Source organism: Pituophis catenifer, unplaced genomic scaffold, assembly GCF_029215685.1.
Source record: "Pituophis catenifer annectens isolate HBS135680 unplaced genomic scaffold, rPitCat1.0.hap2 SCAF_4, whole genome shotgun sequence".
In the NCBI taxonomy this organism is placed as follows: domain Eukaryota; kingdom Metazoa; phylum Chordata; class Lepidosauria; order Squamata; family Colubridae; genus Pituophis; species Pituophis catenifer.
In genome coordinates this window covers 14,856,540-14,875,895 of record NW_027256884.1, presented here as the reverse complement: position 1 = coordinate 14,875,895, position 19,356 = coordinate 14,856,540, and the positions used below count along the sequence as shown (strand labels likewise).

The window sequence follows — 19,356 nt, the reverse complement described above, 5'->3', positions numbered from 1 at the left end:
TACTTTAAATGGGATCTATTGAAATCTAATACAGAAACGCGCAATAGGATAATGTGCTGCCATACCCCCAAATCCCTGAATTCAGACACTGGGGAAACATCATGAAGCCAACAGCTGCACTGAATCGCAGCCCTTGAAGTGACTCCTAACCCCGCTCCCTACCCTAACTCTGACCTGGATCCCAAAAACCCCTGAAGGTGCCCGCCCGCTTCCCGTCTCTAAGAGGAGCCCGAGAGCCTTTTTAGGACCGCCGAAGCCTGCCGAAAGAACCCTGAAGTGTATGATGCAGGCAAATAGAGTTTATCTCTACGTTCCCCCATTTGACTCGTCGTTTTCCTAAAGCTAGAATGCAAAGAGACCGGTCTCCCAACCTCGGGTGGCGCTGCTACCACCGGTTCGCAGCCGCATCCTTAAGAGAAACAATGAAAAGCCCAGAACATTTGGGCGATGAGCAAATGAGTGGACGGGAAGGAACGGGGTGGGGGAAAGCTAGGCGGCTCCCTTGCTAACTAGGTAATTAAGGAAGAATGGTGCGTTTGTATCTACCGTAGACTTCAGGGATTACTTCCACCCAGGTTGCTCAGTCAGGAAATGAGGGGCTGGGCTGACTCACCTGCCCCATTGCCAGGCTTCTTTTCCTCCTATTTGCCGCCGTGCTATTCGGACCATTGCGCGGAACTAATCTTAAGGAAGAACCTCCGAAGGGTAGAGGTGGAAAAGAGGGACGCCAAGAGGATCTTTTTCCAAAGGGAGTAAAGGGGGAGGGGGACTGCTGCAGAGAAAGGACAGGAAGTCGGCCATGTTGGGAAGGTCGCTAAAAGAGAGGTGTGGGGGGGGAAGGGGACTGCCAAAGCGGACGGACAGGAAGTCGGCCATGCTGGGAAGGTCCCAGGCAGTAGATTGGATAGAAAGAAGCCAGTGGTCATGCAGAGAAGACTAAGGGAAGCCGCTCCCTCCTAAAAAGGAGCATAGAGTGCAGGTGGTTTTGCTGTTACTCTGTACAGGTGGTCCCGGACTTGCAACAGTTCGTTTAAGGACCACTCAAAGTTACAAAGGCACTGAAAAAAGTGACTTACGGCCGTTTTTCACAGTTACGCCCTCCCGGTATTCCCATGATCATGTGATCAAAATTCCGACGCTTGGCCACTGGTTCATATTTATGACGGTCGCTGTGTGCCAAGGTCACGCGATTCCCCTTTTGTGTGATGATCTGACCAGCAAAGTCCATGGGGGAAAGGCAGATTCACTGAGCAACTGGGTGACTTAACTTATCAATGGCAGTGATTCACTTAACAACCGTGGCAAGAAAGTTCGTAAAATGGGGCAAAACTCACTTCACAAATGTCTTCGCTTAACAACAGAAAGTTTGGGCTCAATTGGGATCGTAAGTCAAGGACTACCTGTATTGCCACTCAGAATAATAAGATGAGTTTTGGCGGTTTCCATCTGCTAATATATATATATATATATATATATATTTGGCCTGGAATTTCCTATCAAAATATGAACATACAAGCTGTCATAGTCCTGGAAAAAAAGGAAAAGCCCAGAGATAAAATCTTCTGTATATCGACTAAAAGTAGTCAATTTAGTGCTTTCTAGGGAATTTGGGTTATCACTGCTTAAGGTGTGTTTGCTTCCAACCTATCATCAGAAGGACCTGCATGGGTCTCCTGCAGCAGAGACTCCCACAAGCAACCTCTCTTATCTAGGAAGGTTAAGTCAGGTTATTCCAGTGGTAATGAGGTTAGAAATTATGTACTTTGCCCTTTCACCTGGAACCCGCACTGCATATCAGACATTAATACAATCGAACGAGTACAGAGATATTTCATGAGAAGAGTTCTCAACTCCTCTGCTCGCAGCAAAATACCTTATGCCACCAGACTTGAAATTTTGGGCTTAGACAATTTAGAACTTCGTCTTCTTCAGTCCGACCTAAGCGTAGGATATAAAATTATCTGCTACATTGTCCTACCTGTCAATGACTACTTCAGCTTCAACCACAATAATACATGAGCACACAATAGATACAAACTCAAGGTAAACCGGTCCAAACTCAATTGCAGAAAATACTTCAGGAACAGAGTGGTCAATGCTTGGAATGCACTACCTAACTCTGTGATTTTTTCCTCAAACCCCCAAAACTTTAACCTTAGACCAGGGGTCAGCAACCTGCGGCTCTGGAGCCGCATGTGGCTCTTTCACCCCTCTGCTGTGGCTCCGTCACTCAAAATATGCATCACAACCGCCAATGTGTGACACCCGCCGGCATGCAATTCATTGAGCTTTTCAACCCCTGGTAGGCCAACTATGAATAAATCCAAGAAAAGAAAAGTTTCAGAAGATAACAGAACGTTTAATTCAACTACATATGCTAGTTTTGTGGCCACTCAAAAAATAGTCAGGCAGAGGAAGGGTTTTGTGGCTCCCGGTGTTTTCTTTCCTGTGGTAAACAGGTCCAAATGGTTGTTTGGGTGTTTAAGGTTGCAGACCCCTGCCTTAGACTGTGTACTGTAGACCTCACCCCATTCCTAAGAGGTCTTTAAGGGGCGTGCATAAGCGCACCAGCATGCCTACCATCCCTGTCCTAATGTTCCCTTTTATTCGTATCCATTCCAATGTAATCATAATCATGTTTATACTTGTGTCTGTTATCTAATACATGCTTGACGAAAATAAATAAATAAAATAAAAATAAAACATATGACACCATCATACCTGCACACGTCACACTCACTGCCCCGAAGAGGTCTGGCCGAAAAAACCCCAACATGACAGTTCAATTTGGAGGAGTGTCTTTATGCCTAGTGAACTTGTCTGCTTTCTAGTCTTTCTCCCTAGAAATCCTAGGCAAATTGCATGGAAGCCCCATTGAAAGTGGAAAAGTCATCCAGGGTTAGGGTTAGGCCCCCATGAGGTCTGCCCCCCTCCCAAACCAACATCATAGTTTCATTTTGAGATCCTATTTTAAAGAGCTCTAATTCTAACCCAGTGGTGAAATCCAATTTTTTTTTACTACCGGTTCTGTGGGCGTGGCTTGGTGGGCGTGGCATGGCGTGGCTTGGTGGGCATGGCAGGGGAAGTATACTGCAAAGTCTGCATTCCCACCCCACTCCAGGGGAAGGATACTGCAAAATCCCCATTCCCTCCCCACTCTGGGACCAGCCAGAGGTGATATTTGCCACTTTTCTGAACTGCTCAAAATTTCCACTACCGGTTCTTCAGAACCTGTCAGAACGTACTGGATTTCACCCCAGTTCTAACCCCATGTGCTCTATATAGGGTGCCTTTGAAAATCACCCTAAAGTTATACAGGTTGCCTTTGACTTACAACCGCAGCTGAGCCCAAAATTTCTGTTGCTAAATGAGACATTTGATAAGTGAGTTCTGCCCCTTTTCAAGACCGTTCTTTCAGAGTTGTTAATCACTGCAGTTGCTAAATTAGTAATCCGGTTGTTAAGCAAATCTGGCTTCCCCACTGACTGTGTTGTCTGAAGATCGCAAAAGGGGATCACATGACCCCCGGGCAGTGCAACTGTCATAAATATGAACCAGTTGCCAACATCTGAATTTTGATCACGTGATCATGGGGGTACTGTAATGGTTTATATGTGAAAAATGATCATAAATCATTTTTTTCAGTACCACTGTAACTTCAAATGTTCACTTGACTGTGGTAAGTCCAGAATGTGGCATGCAAAAATGTTGGGTATCACTCAGTTTGCCCACAGCCCCGTTGCACAAGCTGCACTGGCTCACAATTTCTGAGCGCAATTTAAGGCACTGGTTATCACCTTCAAAGCCCTACATGGTATGAGGGACTGCCTCTCCGAAGGGATCTGCCCCATCAATTGGATAGAATGGACAGAATAGACATGATTCATGCCCCTTCCTTGAAATATCTATAGAAAGCATTTTCCGTGGTGGCTCCTATTTGGTGGAACACTCTTTGTCTCCCCTGAGATCCAGCAGGCCCCCAGCCTTCCGGAATGCCCAAAATATGTGGCTCTAGCTGTATGCCTTGTGTAGAGTGATGAGACCCTGAGGAAGGTTGCTGGGCATTCCAGTAAAATGACATTGGGTTGTTGTGGCTTTTATGGTTCTATTGTTGTTTTATTGTTGTTTTGAGCTGCCTAGAGGTGTGCTCTAGACCACCTATACATATATTTTAAATGAATAAATAATGTACCCCAATCCCTCTTCAGTACTGGTCGATACTGGCCTTTGTCCCTCATTCCCCAAAACCATAAAGGGTGAGGGGCCAGATGCCTAATGTTGCACATCTTCGGGAAGAGAAGGTCCACAGGTTGTTTTTTGTTTTTATTGCTGTATCTACTCCCCCTTTCTTTCCTTTAACCCCAATTATCTGGAACACACAACACAGCTGGTTCGGTCTGAGATGCCTGTGGCAATTCAGTTTGCATTTTGCATTTTGCATTTTGGGTTTTGGATATGCATGGACAATATGGTTCTAGTGATAGATCCTGGAAATGAGGGAATATATAACAACACTGACCTATATTTTAAAAAAAGTTTCTCCAAAAGAACATATTCATTGCCTCTTGCTTTTATACTAAACACTTATTTTTATGAAGCTAGCACAAAGAAATTTGACTGAAGAGATTTAGTTATTAATAAAATTATATTTTCTTCTCAGAAACACATTAAACAGATGCTGGGCTTAAATAAAGTATTTGACAAACAACCATAGGAATTCCAGTAGAGGAAAAATATTAAATTTACAGGGAATATTGCGCATAAAAAAAAAATCTGTGTAAGCAGCAGTTACTAAAATAGATCCCTCTCTCTAAAAATGGCTGGAAATGCACTAATAAGGCTGTATCACTTTCACCTATTTGAAATGCCACAATCCCAACAATTTTTATAATAGAATGAAACAAATTCTATAGATCTCCTTCCAACCTGGTCTTTTTCAATTAGAAAGTTAACTATTACTAAATTCGGATCCCCCAAAGTATACCAAACTCTACATGCCAAATAATTGGTTCTGTGATCATTTAACATATCAGGTGAGGAGTAACTGTTATGTTGGATTACTGGTTTTAACAATAAATCTGACACCTTCACTCTCTAAAAATGGCTGGAAATGGCTGGACCACTTCTGCATATTTGCAATGCCATAATCCCAACCATTTTTATAATAGAATGAAACAAATTTTACAGCTCTCCTTTCCAACTTGGCCTTTTTCAATCAGAGTTAACTATTACTAAACTCATATTCCTTAAAAGTGCACCAAAGCGGCTTTAGGTTAACAGTATATATTACGTGTGATTATGGACTGTATGCCAAATAATCGGCTGTGTGATCATTCAACATGTCAGGTGAGGAGCAAGTGTTATGTCAGATCAAGACGCTGCTCTTAATAAAGCTGACACTTACCCTTCACTCTAAAAATGGCTGGAAATTCAGTAACAAGGCTGTACCACTTCTGCACATTTGCACTGCCATCATGCCAACCATTCTTATAATAGAATGGAACAAATGCTACAGTTCTCCTTCCAACCTGCCCTTTTTCAATCAGAGTTAACTATTACTAAACATTCTCCCAAAGGTGCACCAAACCGACTATGTCAAGATTATATATTATATGTGATTATTTCCACTACATGCCAAATAATTGGCTCTGTCATCATTCAAAATGTCAGGTGAGGAGCAACTGTTATGTCACTGATCTTAAACAAAAAAGGTGAGAGTTACCTGTAACTGAGGGGCTTGTTTTGAGGAGGGGGAGGCAGTGGCAACATCATTTCCATGGCTCCAGGGCCAAGTATAGGGGAAAGGGCTGGTTAGGGCAGGGGGGGACCTCCATGTAATCAGGTTGCTCTTGAGCAGCTCTTCAACCCCATCTCTGTGGCTTCTGGAAGAAACCAGAAGGGGTGGTGGCTGTTGCAGCCACAAGCAAAACGTCCAGGTAAGTCCTCCACTTACAACACTCTGTTTAGTGACCATTCAAAGCTACAACGGCAGTGAAAAATGTGACTTACGACAGTTTTTCACACTTAAAAATCTGTTACAGCATCCCTGCGGTCAAGTGATCCAAATCCAGGCGTGTGGCCACCGACTCATGTTTACGACGGTTGCAGCGTCTGGGGGGGTCACCCAATCAGGGGTGAAATCCAGCGGGTTCTGACAGGTTCTGGAGAACCAGTAGCAGAAATTTTGAGCAGTTCAGAGAACCGGCAAATACCACCTCTGGCTGGCCCCCGAGTGGGGTGGAAATGGGAATTTTGCAAAATCCTTCCCCCAGGAGTGGAGTGGGAATGGAGGTTTTGCAGTATCCTTCCCGTGGAATGGGGTGGGAATGGAGATTTGCAGTATCCTTCTCCTGCCACGCCCACCAAGCCACGTCCACAGAACCGGTAGTCAAAAAATTTGGATTTCACCACTGCACTCAATCCTTTTTTCGCAACCAATCAAATCAAGCTGGGAAGAGCCAGATTCACTTAACAACCGTGCTAATAACTTATTAACCCCAGCTGTTCATTTTAGAAACATCTGAAATGTGGATTTACAGACGTGGCTGTTCCGTAGAAGCTGGGTTTAACAAAATCACAAATGAGGAGGTGATAGATAAACTGCCTGGGAAAAAAATTGAAGGCAAATGAGGTCCAGACAGAAGAAGAACATCGAGGCTTCAAAATCTTAGGGACTGTCAAAAGCTGCATTGGTCAAGACACCCACATCAAACATGAGAGGGCCCATAAGAGAAGAAATGCCAAATCCAACTTGGTGATCCACTTAACAGATTCATACAATCACACAAACGCTCAGCGCATGGAAAAGTTTCTGTAGTTTTTCCGTGTTTCATAAACACACGAAAATCCATCGGTGAAGAATATCCTTAGACGGCCAGGGTTGGTCTTCAGAATGACGTAACGTGCAGTTTCAGAGGGACGATATTAGCAGACAAATCGAGAGTCGAACACAAAGAGGCATTTGGTGGTTTTTAAAAAATAGGGACACATTAAAATGTTTTTAAAACGGGAAAAAAAAAATCTTAAGGGACCCGGTTTGGACAAAACTCGGCAGCACTTTTTCATGCGGCTGTTGACAAAAAATAGGATCGCCAGCATGATTGCCAACGTCCGATGACGGATACGGCACAAGAAGTTCATTTAACCACCGTGGCAAGAAAGGTCGTAAAACGGGGCAACAAAAGAAATTAATTTAACCACCGTGGCAAGAAAGGTCGTAAAATGGGGCACGAAAAGAAATTCATTTAACCACCGTGGCAAAAAAGGTTGTAAAACGGGGCAAGAAAAGAAGTTCATTTAACCACTGTGGCAAGAAAGGTCGTAAAACGCGGCAAAACCTTTTTAACACACGTCTCAACGACATAAATTTTGCGCTGCATTGCGGTCGTAAATCGAGGATTACCCGGTATTTTATTCTTTTTCCCCCCACCCCCGCCCTAAAATGCAACAGGAACCCCACCAGGCCTGGCTCGAAGGAGACCGGGCTGCTTAAGGAAAGACCTGCTCGACGGGGCTCCGTTCCCACCGGGGTTTTCCACGGCGGGCTCCGAGAGGCTCCGGACGGAACCAGGTCCGGCAGAAGAGCCGCTCGCCTCGTCCGCAACCCGGGGCCGGGCGTCACGAAGAAGACGGGACTCCTTTTCTGCAAAGGGCCCCGAGACTCGCCCGGGGGAGAGAGGAAGAGGGAGAGAGAGAGAGAGAGAAGAGCCGGCGAGACCAAAGGCCTCTCATGGCCCTCACCGAAGCTCCGCGGCCTCGGCAGCCATGGCAACCGCCGCGCCCCGCCCACCGGAGGTCACGTGGTCGGGAAGGCGCCCTCCCCGCGCAGCCGCAGAGCCGCCGACTCCTCCCCCCGCTGACGGGCCGCGGCTGCCTGTCATCGCCGCCGGCGCGGGGCCTTCCGGGCGGTGGCCGAGCGAAGACGGGGGCCGGGCCGGGCGGAGCGCCTGAGCGAAAGCGGCCATGGGTCCCGGAGAAGGCGCGGCCGCTGCCGCTGCGGCGGCGGCGTCAGGGCCTCCGGGCCGCGAGCAACTGCTGCTGCTGTCGGGCGCGGCGCTGGCGGAACGCTACCGGCGCATCTACACCGCGGCGGCGCTGAGCGAGCGAGAGCAGGCCGCGCACCTGGCCGGCAGGTAAGGCTGAGGGTGGTCGGGATGGGAGAGAGAGAGAGAGAAGCCGGGCGGAGGAAGCGCGGTTGGGCTGCCCCGCCTCGCCTCCCAGGGTCCCGGTGCCAGCCGTGCAGCCCGAGAAGCGTCTGCCGGGGAAAGGGGTCTTTTGGCCGGCACGCCCCATGGAGACGCTCCCCGAGGATGGCCGCCGCGGCTGAGGCTGAGGCCTCCCTGACCGGGCTGTTTTTTGCCTTCAACGGGGCCGCAGGTCTTCCACGTGGGGCCAAATTGCCCTGGGATAGAAAGGCCTCTGACGACCCCTCCCCGCCCCCCCCCCACGTCCTCCCCCTCCTCTGCTTCTCCCTCCTCCTCCTCCCCCCCTCCACCTCCTCCTCTTTCTCTTCCTCCCCTCCTTTTCCTCTCCTCCCCTCTCCCTCGCCCTTCTCCACCTCCTGCCCTCCCCTCCTCCGCCCCTCCTTTCCTTCCCCTCCTCTTTCTCTTCCTCCCCCTCCCCTCCTTCTCCCCCTTCTCCTTTCCTCTCCTGCCCTCCTTCTCCCCTCCTGCCCTCCCCTCCTTTTCTCTCCTCTCCCTCCCCTCCTTTCCTCCCCCTCCTCTTTCTCTTCCTCCCCCTCCCCTCCTTCTCCCCCTTCTCCTTTCCTCTCCTGCCCTCCTTCTCCCCTCCTGCCCTCCCCTCCTTTTCTCTCCTCTCCCTCCCCTCCTTTCCTCCCCCTCCTCTTTCTCTTCCTCCCCCTCCCCTCCTTCTCCCCCTTCTCCTATCCTGTCCTCCCCTCCTTCTCCCCCTTCTGTCCTTCTCCTCTGCTCCCCTCCCCTCCTTTCCTCTCCTCCCCCTCCCTCTCTTTTTCCCCCTTTTCCCCCTCCTGCCCTCCCCTTCTCCTCCCCTTCTTTCCTCTCCTCCCTCTCCCCCTCCTCCTCTTTCTCTTCCTCCCTTCCCCTCCTTCTCCCCCTTCTCCCTTTCTCCTCCTCTCCCCTCCACCTCCTCCTCCTCCTTACTCCCTCCAACCCCTCAGCCTCCCACCCCTTCTCTCCCTACCGTCCCCTCCTTTCCTCTTCTCCCCCTCCCTCTCTTTTTACCCTTTTCTCCCCTCCTGACCTCCCTTCTTCCTCCCCTCCTTTCCTGTCCTCCCTCTCCCCCTCCTCCTCCTTCTCTTCCTCCCCTTCCCCTCCTTCTCCTCCTTCTCTCTTTCTCCTCCTCTCCCCTCCACCTCCTCCTCCTCACCCCCTCCAACTCCTCAGCCTCCCACCCCTTCTCTCCTCTCCTCTCCCTCCCCTGTTTTCGGCCTCCTTCTTTTTCTTATGGGCATCCGGGGCAGAGAGGAGCATCCCTCAGTGGTGGTAGAGGTAGGAGAAGCCCAAGGGCAGAAAGTTGGCATCTCTATGAGCTTTTCTTGGCCCATCCGGGACTATCCTGCGAGAATTACGCAGCTGTCTCTTCACCTGCGCTGCTGCTGCTTTATCTCATTCCTATTCCACTCCCTCCATTGAGGTGCTGTTTGGGTATCCCAAGCTCTTGCCTTTCCTGGGTAGGTTTATAGTTTCTGTGGGGAACACCTTTGCTGTCCTATTTACCGACCACATTTTGAATTGGGATGGAAAGACAGGTGGATAAATGTACGGGGATGTTCTTGTGAATTGCTCTGTAGCACTGATGAGGTTACCTAATTTGTGTAAGGAAACAGCTGCAAGAAAATAACCAAGTTCAGAGAGCACCAAGGGCCCCTAATTGCTCTTGCTCTCTCTACTATTACTTTACGATGTCCTCTTCTGCAGAATAGATGCGATAGCTGAGTTGTCGAAAGTAGTAAGCTTCGTTCTTTAAATTTTGACTGCTGCACAAAGAAAAGGTGATAGCGTCATCCTGATGTGATTTCTTTCTTTCTTTTTTCCCCCCTGCTAGGAGCTTACTATTCAGACTCTTAGTAGCCATTTCGTGCTTATGATTTAAGCTTGGGGGAATAGCATTGCACCTTGACTTGTCTGTTTACATGATGAAGATATGCAAGAGAGGCATTATTTGCCTGGCTAAGTTGCATGCTCCCAAATTAGCTGTGTCATCATATTGAGGGGTTTAGTATGGCAAGTGGATTATGTTATGAATGATGATGATGAGTGGCAAGCCATCCAAATGGAATAAAATAAATAAATAAATATATATCATAATCTAAAATTGCAAAACCATATAAAATGTATGCCTAAAGGATTAATATACCAGTTGTTTGTTAGTGCAGGAACGTGGGTGCTTTCTTAACTTGATTTTCTTTAGAATCATTTTGCATTTGTCAGCAATTACTTTTTATTATATTTCAAAAGATGCTTACTTGAAAACGTTTTTACTTTGTTATTCGGTTGAAAAATTCTCCTACTATGATTTATCGATTAGTAAAAAGGCAGTGATGAATTTTTTTTTTCTTCAAATGTTGAAGACAGATATCTTCAGATGCTGGGACCAGCAACATATCGTGGAGAATTAGCATATTTTAATCACAATTACTTTAGAGAGATCTTTAAAGTGGTTTTGAGTGGCTGTTTGATGATGGACTTCTGTATGCTATTGTGAATTTATGAGAGTTGATGACCTGTAAGGGCAACAAATAAATAATATGCATTGGCTGCTTGAAGTATATATGGTTGTAAATTCTGAGAGATTTGCTGATCAAAGTAATTCAGACCATTTGTAATTATGTTAATGGAGTCTTTTTTTTTTTGTAAGGACCTAAGCAATTAAAGTGTAAACATTCTTGGAGGTGACTGTATTTTGTCTTCTGGGTTATCAATGACCTCACCCACATTGTAGAAAAGGGAGATGTTGTTGCTAGGGCAGCATTTTAACTTGTAAGTGACATTGGGCGAAGTATTTTCTACTTGGTATTCGATATCTTTCATTCAGAATTGATGTTCATCCTTCACATCCAATAATTTAGTCTCACAGTCTTGTTGAACAGATGTGTAGAAAAAAAGTGGGGGATCAGTATGGGATTTTGGAGACAGGATTTCTGTGCATTATATATATCTTGGTACTTCCTTTATCCGTGAAAGTATTAAGGTAGGACATCTTTGATCTTCTTGGGGCCCCTAGCCACTCATTTCCCACTTCTAGAAGGAATATTCATGCAGATATTCTGGTCCTGTGATATTTTGTATTCTCTTTTCCTGGCTCTGAGAAGTCAATTACACTCAAGTTGACCCTATCTATTTCAAATAAAAGATATACTGGCCTTTCTTTACAGCAATTCTAAGCATAATTTATGCAAAGTGAGCCTCACTAAATTCAGGGATGTTCCCAAGTAAGAACACGAGGGGTTGCAGCATCTGATTGCAGATCTATTTCTATCAGATTTAGCTTTTTAAGAAGCATGCTTTGTAAATAATATACATGTATATTGCAGAATAATTTCAGGGACTAGTTTATGGCAGGCCCACCTGGATTTACGTTTAGCATCAATTTCTCTTCCACAGGAACTGCTCTATTACAGGGGTGGGGGTGGGGGAATCTTCTAGCATCTTAAAGTTATAATGAATGAATTCAGGCATACAATTAATTTGAGAAACAATACCTATTCAATAATCCAGATTTCAAACTATCCAGATTTTACTCCCAATCCATTTTAAAAATGCTTCTGAAAGACTAGTTACACATATCTCAATGCAATGAATTGTTTTATAAGGGAATATTGAACCTAAATATTACTAGTACTATAGATATTTCCATATGTTCTGGTTTCATTTGGGATGGCTGCGTCTATAAAGAGCTAGCAAGTATAGTTCTCTGGGCTTTAATCAACCCCCTCCCCCTCAATATATAATTTTGAAAATTACTTCTATAGACTTTATCGGTGTGTTCTTTGGAAGGATTTTTTTTTAGTAAAAATTTATGCAAGTAGAAGAATTTACAGAGGTGCTTTGTTTAAATATAGAACAGAGCATTTTAATGGTTTACATCATTGTGATTGCTAATAAGGGACAAACACTGTCATGTTAAATGACATGAAATGTGCATTCTTCATCCCACACACACAGAACCAGATAAGAAAAGAAGGAAATTGAATTGACACCTGAAATATTTCTCCGAGGAATAGTAAAGAGGAATTATGGAAAGAAAAAGATTTATTTAATTATACATATCACCACTGCTGCTAGACTGGCATACGCACAATACTGGAAAGAGAAAGATCTGCCAATAGAAGAACATATAATTAGGAAAATACTGGCGTGCGCAGAGATGAGCAAACTAACACATGAAATAAATGAGGATGAAAACTCAGATTACTATACTGTTTGGGGAAGGTGGTATGAATGGATGAACGATAAAATAAAAAAATGAGAAAAAGATATGCCTGATAAAAGGAATAAGTAGCTTAAGAAATACCAGGTGCATATCTTGTGCATATGTATATATGTATAAACACTGCACTTCCAATGTAAATAGAAATGATATTTAATGTATTTCATAAACTTAATAAAATATTTTTTTAAAAAAAAGAAGGAAAGAGAAATATCTTTTGCCTCATCTCTTGTTACCTTCTGTGAGTTGAGAAACTTCTGATTTGGGGAATGCTCCCTGCATAAATTAGCACTGAGATATCTCTTCTTTATAGCTGTGAAAGAGAACTGGCTGTTTATCCATTTTTGAATATTTGTCTCCTGCCTTTCCTCTTAAGAAGCCTGCAGAGACTGTCCTCCTTGCTTTCCCCTTGCTACTGTTTTAGCATCTTACTGGTGAGAAAGAGCTCTGGTAGCCCACGAGGTGAGCTCTATGGCTGGCTGTGGATTTGAGCAGAGTGGCTCTCTGGCCTGTACTCCCAAGGAAGTCACCAGGGCTTCTTCAATATCAGAAAGAAAGAAAAAGGACAGTGGGTAGTAAAGGCAATGTTTTCCTGAATAGACCTTGAATTGGAATGACAAAGTTCTGAAGGAAATGCTGAAATGCTTATTTATAATATGAATTGTGAAGATGGGGTGTGAACTCTCCTCTCCCATGGCACCTGCCTATTAAAGAAGGGAAATGAATGTAAAGTATTTTCACTGGCAAAGAGGGCTGTCCCTTCCTTTTGATTTCTAACAAGGTTCTGATCCTTGAGGTTTCTGAGGAGACCTCTGGCTTCTTCAGAAGTTGTCAGGAGAGTGAAATTCATGGAAAAGATGGCACAGGGAGTTTATTATTTATTAAATTTTTATCCCACTTTTAGAAATTCACCCAAGGCAGCAAACCTGCATAATATTCCTCCCTCCCCTCCTATTTTCTAACTTTCTATTTCCTGAATAGCTTTTAAACCTATTCAGGAAGTTTTTCTACAGTTTTAAGCAGAAGGCATCTCTATAGCATGAGCTAAGTGTGACTTAATCTCCAGGGTCTTTTGTGAGCTTTGCACAGAAGGGTGTTTTCTCCCACCCTAGCAGGCTCATAACCGAAGCGCCATTTAGCTCAGCTGTGGACCACGGATTCTCCCCCAGCCAGCATCAGGCTGTTTTGAAGATACTCTCTTAGAGGAATTTGCAAACCATCCTTCAGATTAAAAAAAAAAAAAAAAGAACAACTTCAGCTGCCTTCCGCCACTTCAGTTTCCCTCTTCCTTAATTCATCTGAAGGTTTGAAAAATCTGAAATGGTTTTTGTGATGTAAGAATGACCTTGAGGGACAGGAGAAGAGAGTTTAGTTTATTGTCATTGCACATGGTACAACGAAATTAAATGCCATCTTCAGGGTACATTATAACTATAAAAATAAAAACACAAACATGCATCCTTTACATTCTATATAATTGAAATTGAAAACCCGATATTGCACTATACCGTAGAATTCAATATGATTATTGCCTGGGATAGAAACTGTTTTTCAGCCTATTAATCTTTGTTTTTATTACCCTGTACCGTCTGCCAGATGGTAATAGTTCAAAAAAGGGTGCCCAGGATGAGATGGATCTTTAAGAATGTTTTGAACTTTCTTAAGGCAGCGGGAGCCATAAAGCTCTTCCAAAGAGGGGAAAGGGCAACCAGTGATCCTCTGGGCAATGATGTTGACCCTCTGCAGCACTTGTTGACCCTCTGGAGCGCTGTCCTGTCTGTCACTGTGCAATTGGCAAATCTTACACAGGTGCAGTAAGTTAAAATACTCTCTATGGTACAGCGGTAGAAGGTCACCAGCAGTTTTTCATTCAGTTGTTGTTTCCTGAGAAGTCTCAGGTAGTATAATCTCTGCTGGGCCCTTTTGACCAGTGCTGAAATGTGAGTGCCCCAGGTCAGGTCCTCTTTTAAGAGAAGAGAGGAAGTGATCAGACAAGGGGAGGGGGGGAACCCCCAGTACCTTAACAGTCGAAGGAAAGAAACCTAGGAAGGACTTGCCCTGATTGATCTTAAAAATGGCGGCAGAAAGTTTATACTTCCAGACTTGTGAAGATTCTGCTAGTGAAGTAGATTTATCTCACCAAATTATTTGCATTTCTTGTCTGGTTTACCCAGGAAGGCTGACCAAACGGATGTGCAAATTGCACCTGGCCATTTAAGCCGTGTTTGTACCCTGTTTCCCCCAAAATAAGACATCCCCTGATAATAAGCCCAATTGGGCTTTTGAGCGCATGGCAATAAGGCCAAGCGCTTATTTCAGGGTTCAAAAAAATATAAGATGGTCTTATTTTCAGGGAAACACGGTTAATATATATATATATATCGATAGAAACAGAGCCTTTGTTAAAAGCAGAGACTTTCAGTGGGCAACTTGGTGAATTATCCAGAGCATCCTTTTGTCGTCCCCACCCCCACCCCCACCCCTTTATACTTCCCAAAGGAAAGGGAATAGCTAGATCCTGCCCTGAGAGGGGTAATCCTTAGATACAATCTCTCTGCTTGTCCCCCCCACCCACCCCACATCACGTTTTTAGCATGTCTGTAGAGCAAGAAGGAACCAGAGATTGTCCCAGCTCATCTTCTGGATGCCTTCTGCAAATAGCAGCAACGGCTCTCACTAGCATCTTCCTATACCCTCTGAAAGAAAGAACTGCTCCTGTTGCGTTGCCTTAAGGCAAGGTATCCTTTCAATCCTTTCACTTTTTTTTTTTAAAAAATGAAAACTGAATACTTGCCTCAGGCCCCCTCAGAATCACCTATATTTGCAAGAATGCTGGTTAGCCTGATCGGATTATTATTTTTTTTTTAATAATAAAAATGTGAATAGCTATAACTGAGCTAAAGTGGGTTTGGGTAAACAGGTATTGTGAAAGTGTTTCCCTTCATCTAACATTATCTAGCACAGGAAAAATCTCCTCTACCTGGTATGCATAATTGTTGTTGTTGCTCAGTAGCTACCCTGTTTCCCCCAAAATAAGACATCCCCTGATAATAAGCCCAATCAGGCTTTTGAGCTCATAGCAGTAAGGCCAAGCGCTTATTTCAGGGTTGAAAAAAATATAAGACAGGGTCTTATTTTCGGGGAAACATGGTAAGTTGTGACTCTGACTCTTCGCAGCCTTTTGTGGACTGCAACATGCCAGGCCTTCCTGTCTTCTCCTGCCTCCCGGAGTTTGTCCAAATTCATGTCCATTGAGTTGATAACCCTCTCTAATCATTCCATCCTCTGTCCTCCCCTTCTCCTTTTGCCTTCCATCTTTCCCAACCTCAGGCTCTTCTCCAGCGAGTCCTCTTTTGGTGGCCAAAGTATTTGAGCTTCGGCTTCAGTATCTCTCTTTCAGAGAACAGTTCAGGGTTGATTTCCTGTAGGATTGAGGTTTTTTTTCTTCATTTTTTCTTCTTCTTTCACCAACCATTTTTCCATCCATTTTCTTTCATATAATTCGCCGATTGGACTTTTTATTTTTCCTCTCGCTTTGAAAATAGTTGACCTATTGACAACCCGGTAACACTAAGTGTTGAGGGTATTGTCTGTCTCGGCTGCCTTTGAGTGGTTATGCGCGTTTCCGTCAGTTCGGTGCAGACACTATTGTTGGAAAACTGGAAAATGGATTTAGTTGATGGTTGAAAGTCTCCTAATAACGTGACAAAAGTCATGATGAAGCAAACCGTTAGAACAGTTGATCAGAGGAACAACTTGCCTCCAGAAGTTGTGAATGTTCCAACAGTGGAAGTTTTTAAGAAGATGCTGGGTAACCATTTGTCTGAAGTGGTGTAGGGTTTCCTGCCTAAACAGGGGGTTGGACTAGAAGACCTTCAAGGTCCCTTCCAACACTACTATTCTATTCTATTCTATTCTATTCTATTCTATTCTATTCTATTCTATTCTATTCTATTCTATTCTATTCTACTCTACTCTACTCTACTCTACTCTACTCTACTCTACTCTACTCTACTCTACTCTATTCAAACAGAGCCTGACTAGGTAGCTCAGTGGCTAAGACACTGAGCTTGTCAATCAGAAAGGTCGGCAGTTCGGCGGTTCGAATCCCTAGTACAAGTCTCCTGCATGAGCAGAGGTTGGACTAGATGACCTCCAAGGTACCTTCCAATTCTGTTACTGTTAGAGCCTCTCTGATGAGAGCAGCAGCCCTTGGGAGGGGACTTTCTTACCAGATAAGCTCCAGAAGGACAATCCCAAAGATGCTTTTTCAAGAGGCAACTGGACTTTCTGGTTTTTCTTTGAAGAGATTTCACTTCTCATCCAAGAAGCTTCTTCAGCTCCGGATGACTGAGAATCTCCATAGACCTCCAGAAGGACACTTGGTCCCTTCTTCTGAATTCATGAACTTGAAGTTAGTTTTCTGGAAGGTGAGGTTAAGTGAAAGCCAGCCTCTTTGGGAAGATGGACTGTTTGGCTGTGCTCAATAAAACACCAACTCCATCTTGGCCTGGATCTAGACACAAAGATAACATTGTTGGGGGATAAACCCACCTTGCTAAGGATCCTTGGTGGCATTATAAAGCCAGACCTTGGTTTTTCATGGTTCTGCCTTCCTATAAATGGGCTCCAGAAGGGAAGTTCTTTGGGAAGAAGAAAACTGGATTCCATGTATTCAGGCTTCTCCGTATGGGGACAATTTAAGATAAGAGATGCTTTAAAGCAGGGGTCCTCAAACTTTTTAAACGGGGCCGATTCACAGTCCGTCAGACTATTGGAGGAGGGGCGGACTGACTGAGTGGGGATGGCTAGGTGGTCATGTGACTGGGTGGGCGTGGCCAATTTAACAGTCAGTTTTTTGCCTTCCTCCTTACTAAGCTTCTGTTTAAATTGTTTTCAAAGACTTCTAATTTAAAGCAGTACTTTACAAGCCCAGAGCTGCTTTTCAAGGCTGCACCAGCGAGATCACCCCTCAGCTGGCCTTCCAGCTGGCTTGCTGGAAGATACGGCCCGCGGCAAGGGATGGGGCTTAATCACATCACTCGCGGGCCGGATACTTTGCATTGGCAGGCTGTATCTGGTCAATGGGCCATAGTTTGAGGATGCCTGCTTTAGAGACAATTTTGTGCCGCAAACTAGGGATTTGAAATTCATTAATAAAATGCTTACGCTAACCCAATACCATCTGTTAAGGCACAAACATAAAAAGGTACAAGGTGTTTTAGAGATGGGACATAACTCAGTATTGATGGTACATCGATAATTTTCAAGGTAGATAAATCATACCGTTACAAACAATGGAAATGCCACGAAACAGAAAACAACATTTTAATCCATATGATAGACGTGCAAAAATACTCAGAAGTACTGGAAAAAAATATTCTGAAATTAAATTTGAAATGAAATCACATCTCTTTTTATTAGACATAATCCTATTTAGAAATCAACTTTTTGTTTATTTTGTTTGGCTTCTTTGTTTCATTAATATGGACAAACAATAATAAATAACAATATGCTGGAGACTTAAGTATTGAGCTCAAGATGGATACGTCATTGAATAACAAATTGTTGTATTTTGCAGCTGTTTATTAATGCTGCATCTATCTTTGGTTATCTTTAGTAAACAGTGCTTATCCCCTTTGATATTTTAGAAATTATAGATGATATTGATATAAACCATTTCTTTATATTTAAATATTAAACATTAGAGTGTGAATCATCTCTAAGTCAATGCTGTATGAATACCATTGCTTTCAGACGATATGCTAATGATGTTTTACAATAATACAATACAACCAATTAAAAGGAAAAAAATAATTCATAACGTTTTTGTATACTATTTATTTCTTCTGTTTATTCCCACAATCACTTCTGAAAGAAGAACTAGTCAGGAGCACTGAAGAAAAGTGCCCCTCCTTGAACCAGAGTACAAGTAGTCCTTGACTTAGAACAGTTCATTTAGTGACCCTTTGAAGTTACAGTGGCACTGAAAGAAGTGACTCAGGACCATTTTTCACACACACGACTAATTCAGTATCGCCATGGCCACGTGATCAAAATTCAGACGCTTGGCAACTGGCATGTACTTAGGACAGTTGCAGCATCCCAGGATCACATAACCTTCTGACAAGCAAAGTCAATGGGGAAGCCGGATTCACTTAACAACCGTGTCACTAAATTAGCAGCTGCAGCGATTCATTTAACAAGTGTGGCAAGAAAAGTCGTAAAATGGAGCAAAACTCAATAAACAAATGTCTTACTTAGCAACCAAAAAGTATGGGTTCAATTGTTGTCATAAATCAAGGACTGCCTATACTGTAGTAGCCAAAGCAGGTCCGTCGTCCTCTTTTCTCTTATGCTTGCAAACTCTTCTTTATTACCTCATCTCCTCAGTTTAATCAGCAGTTGATCTTAATCCAGAATGGCTTTGGGAGCTAGCCATACCCTTACTTGGATTCAAACTTGGGCTGCCTGCATGTTAGGCAGTGGTGTTAACCTCTGAGCCACAAGTTCTCCTCCCTTTATCAGCTTGAGCCAGGGGAGAGATAGTGTTTTTCTATCGAGACACCTGGTCTACCCCAGCATGTGGGAGGGGGGTATAAAATGGTTTGTCGTGAATGTGACTGCTTGAGGGCTCCTGGATTGGAGCTGAAAGGCGAAAGGGATGCAGTATGCTCCCTCCCACATACTGGGGTAGATCAGGTGTTTTTATATAAATACTGGTATATATGATATATATACCGGTATGCAAAATTTAACAAAATTGGCAATTGGTTAAGGTGACTAAAAGCTGGTTGTAGAGTGAACTAAGGAGCCTTGGTGGCGCAGCAGACTAAAGCACTGTTAAATAACACCAGCTGCCTGCAATTACTGCAAGTTCAAATCTCACCAGGCTCAAGGTTGACTCAGCCTTCCATCCTTTCAAGGTAGGTAAAATGAGGACCCGGT

At 44.2% G+C, this 19,356-nt stretch overlaps 1 protein-coding gene across 1 annotated transcript in view; it reads left to right on the top strand.

Moving 5' to 3' along the window:
- The first annotated feature begins 7,962 nt into the window (after positions 1–7,962).
- MYCBP2 (MYC binding protein 2) overlaps positions 7,963–19,356 on the top strand; it is a 141,969-nt gene continuing 130,575 nt past the window's right edge. Inside the window, 1 exon segment of the mRNA XM_070944184.1 lies at positions 7,963–8,132. Coding sequence (XP_070800285.1) covers positions 7,963–8,132 — 170 coding nt within the window.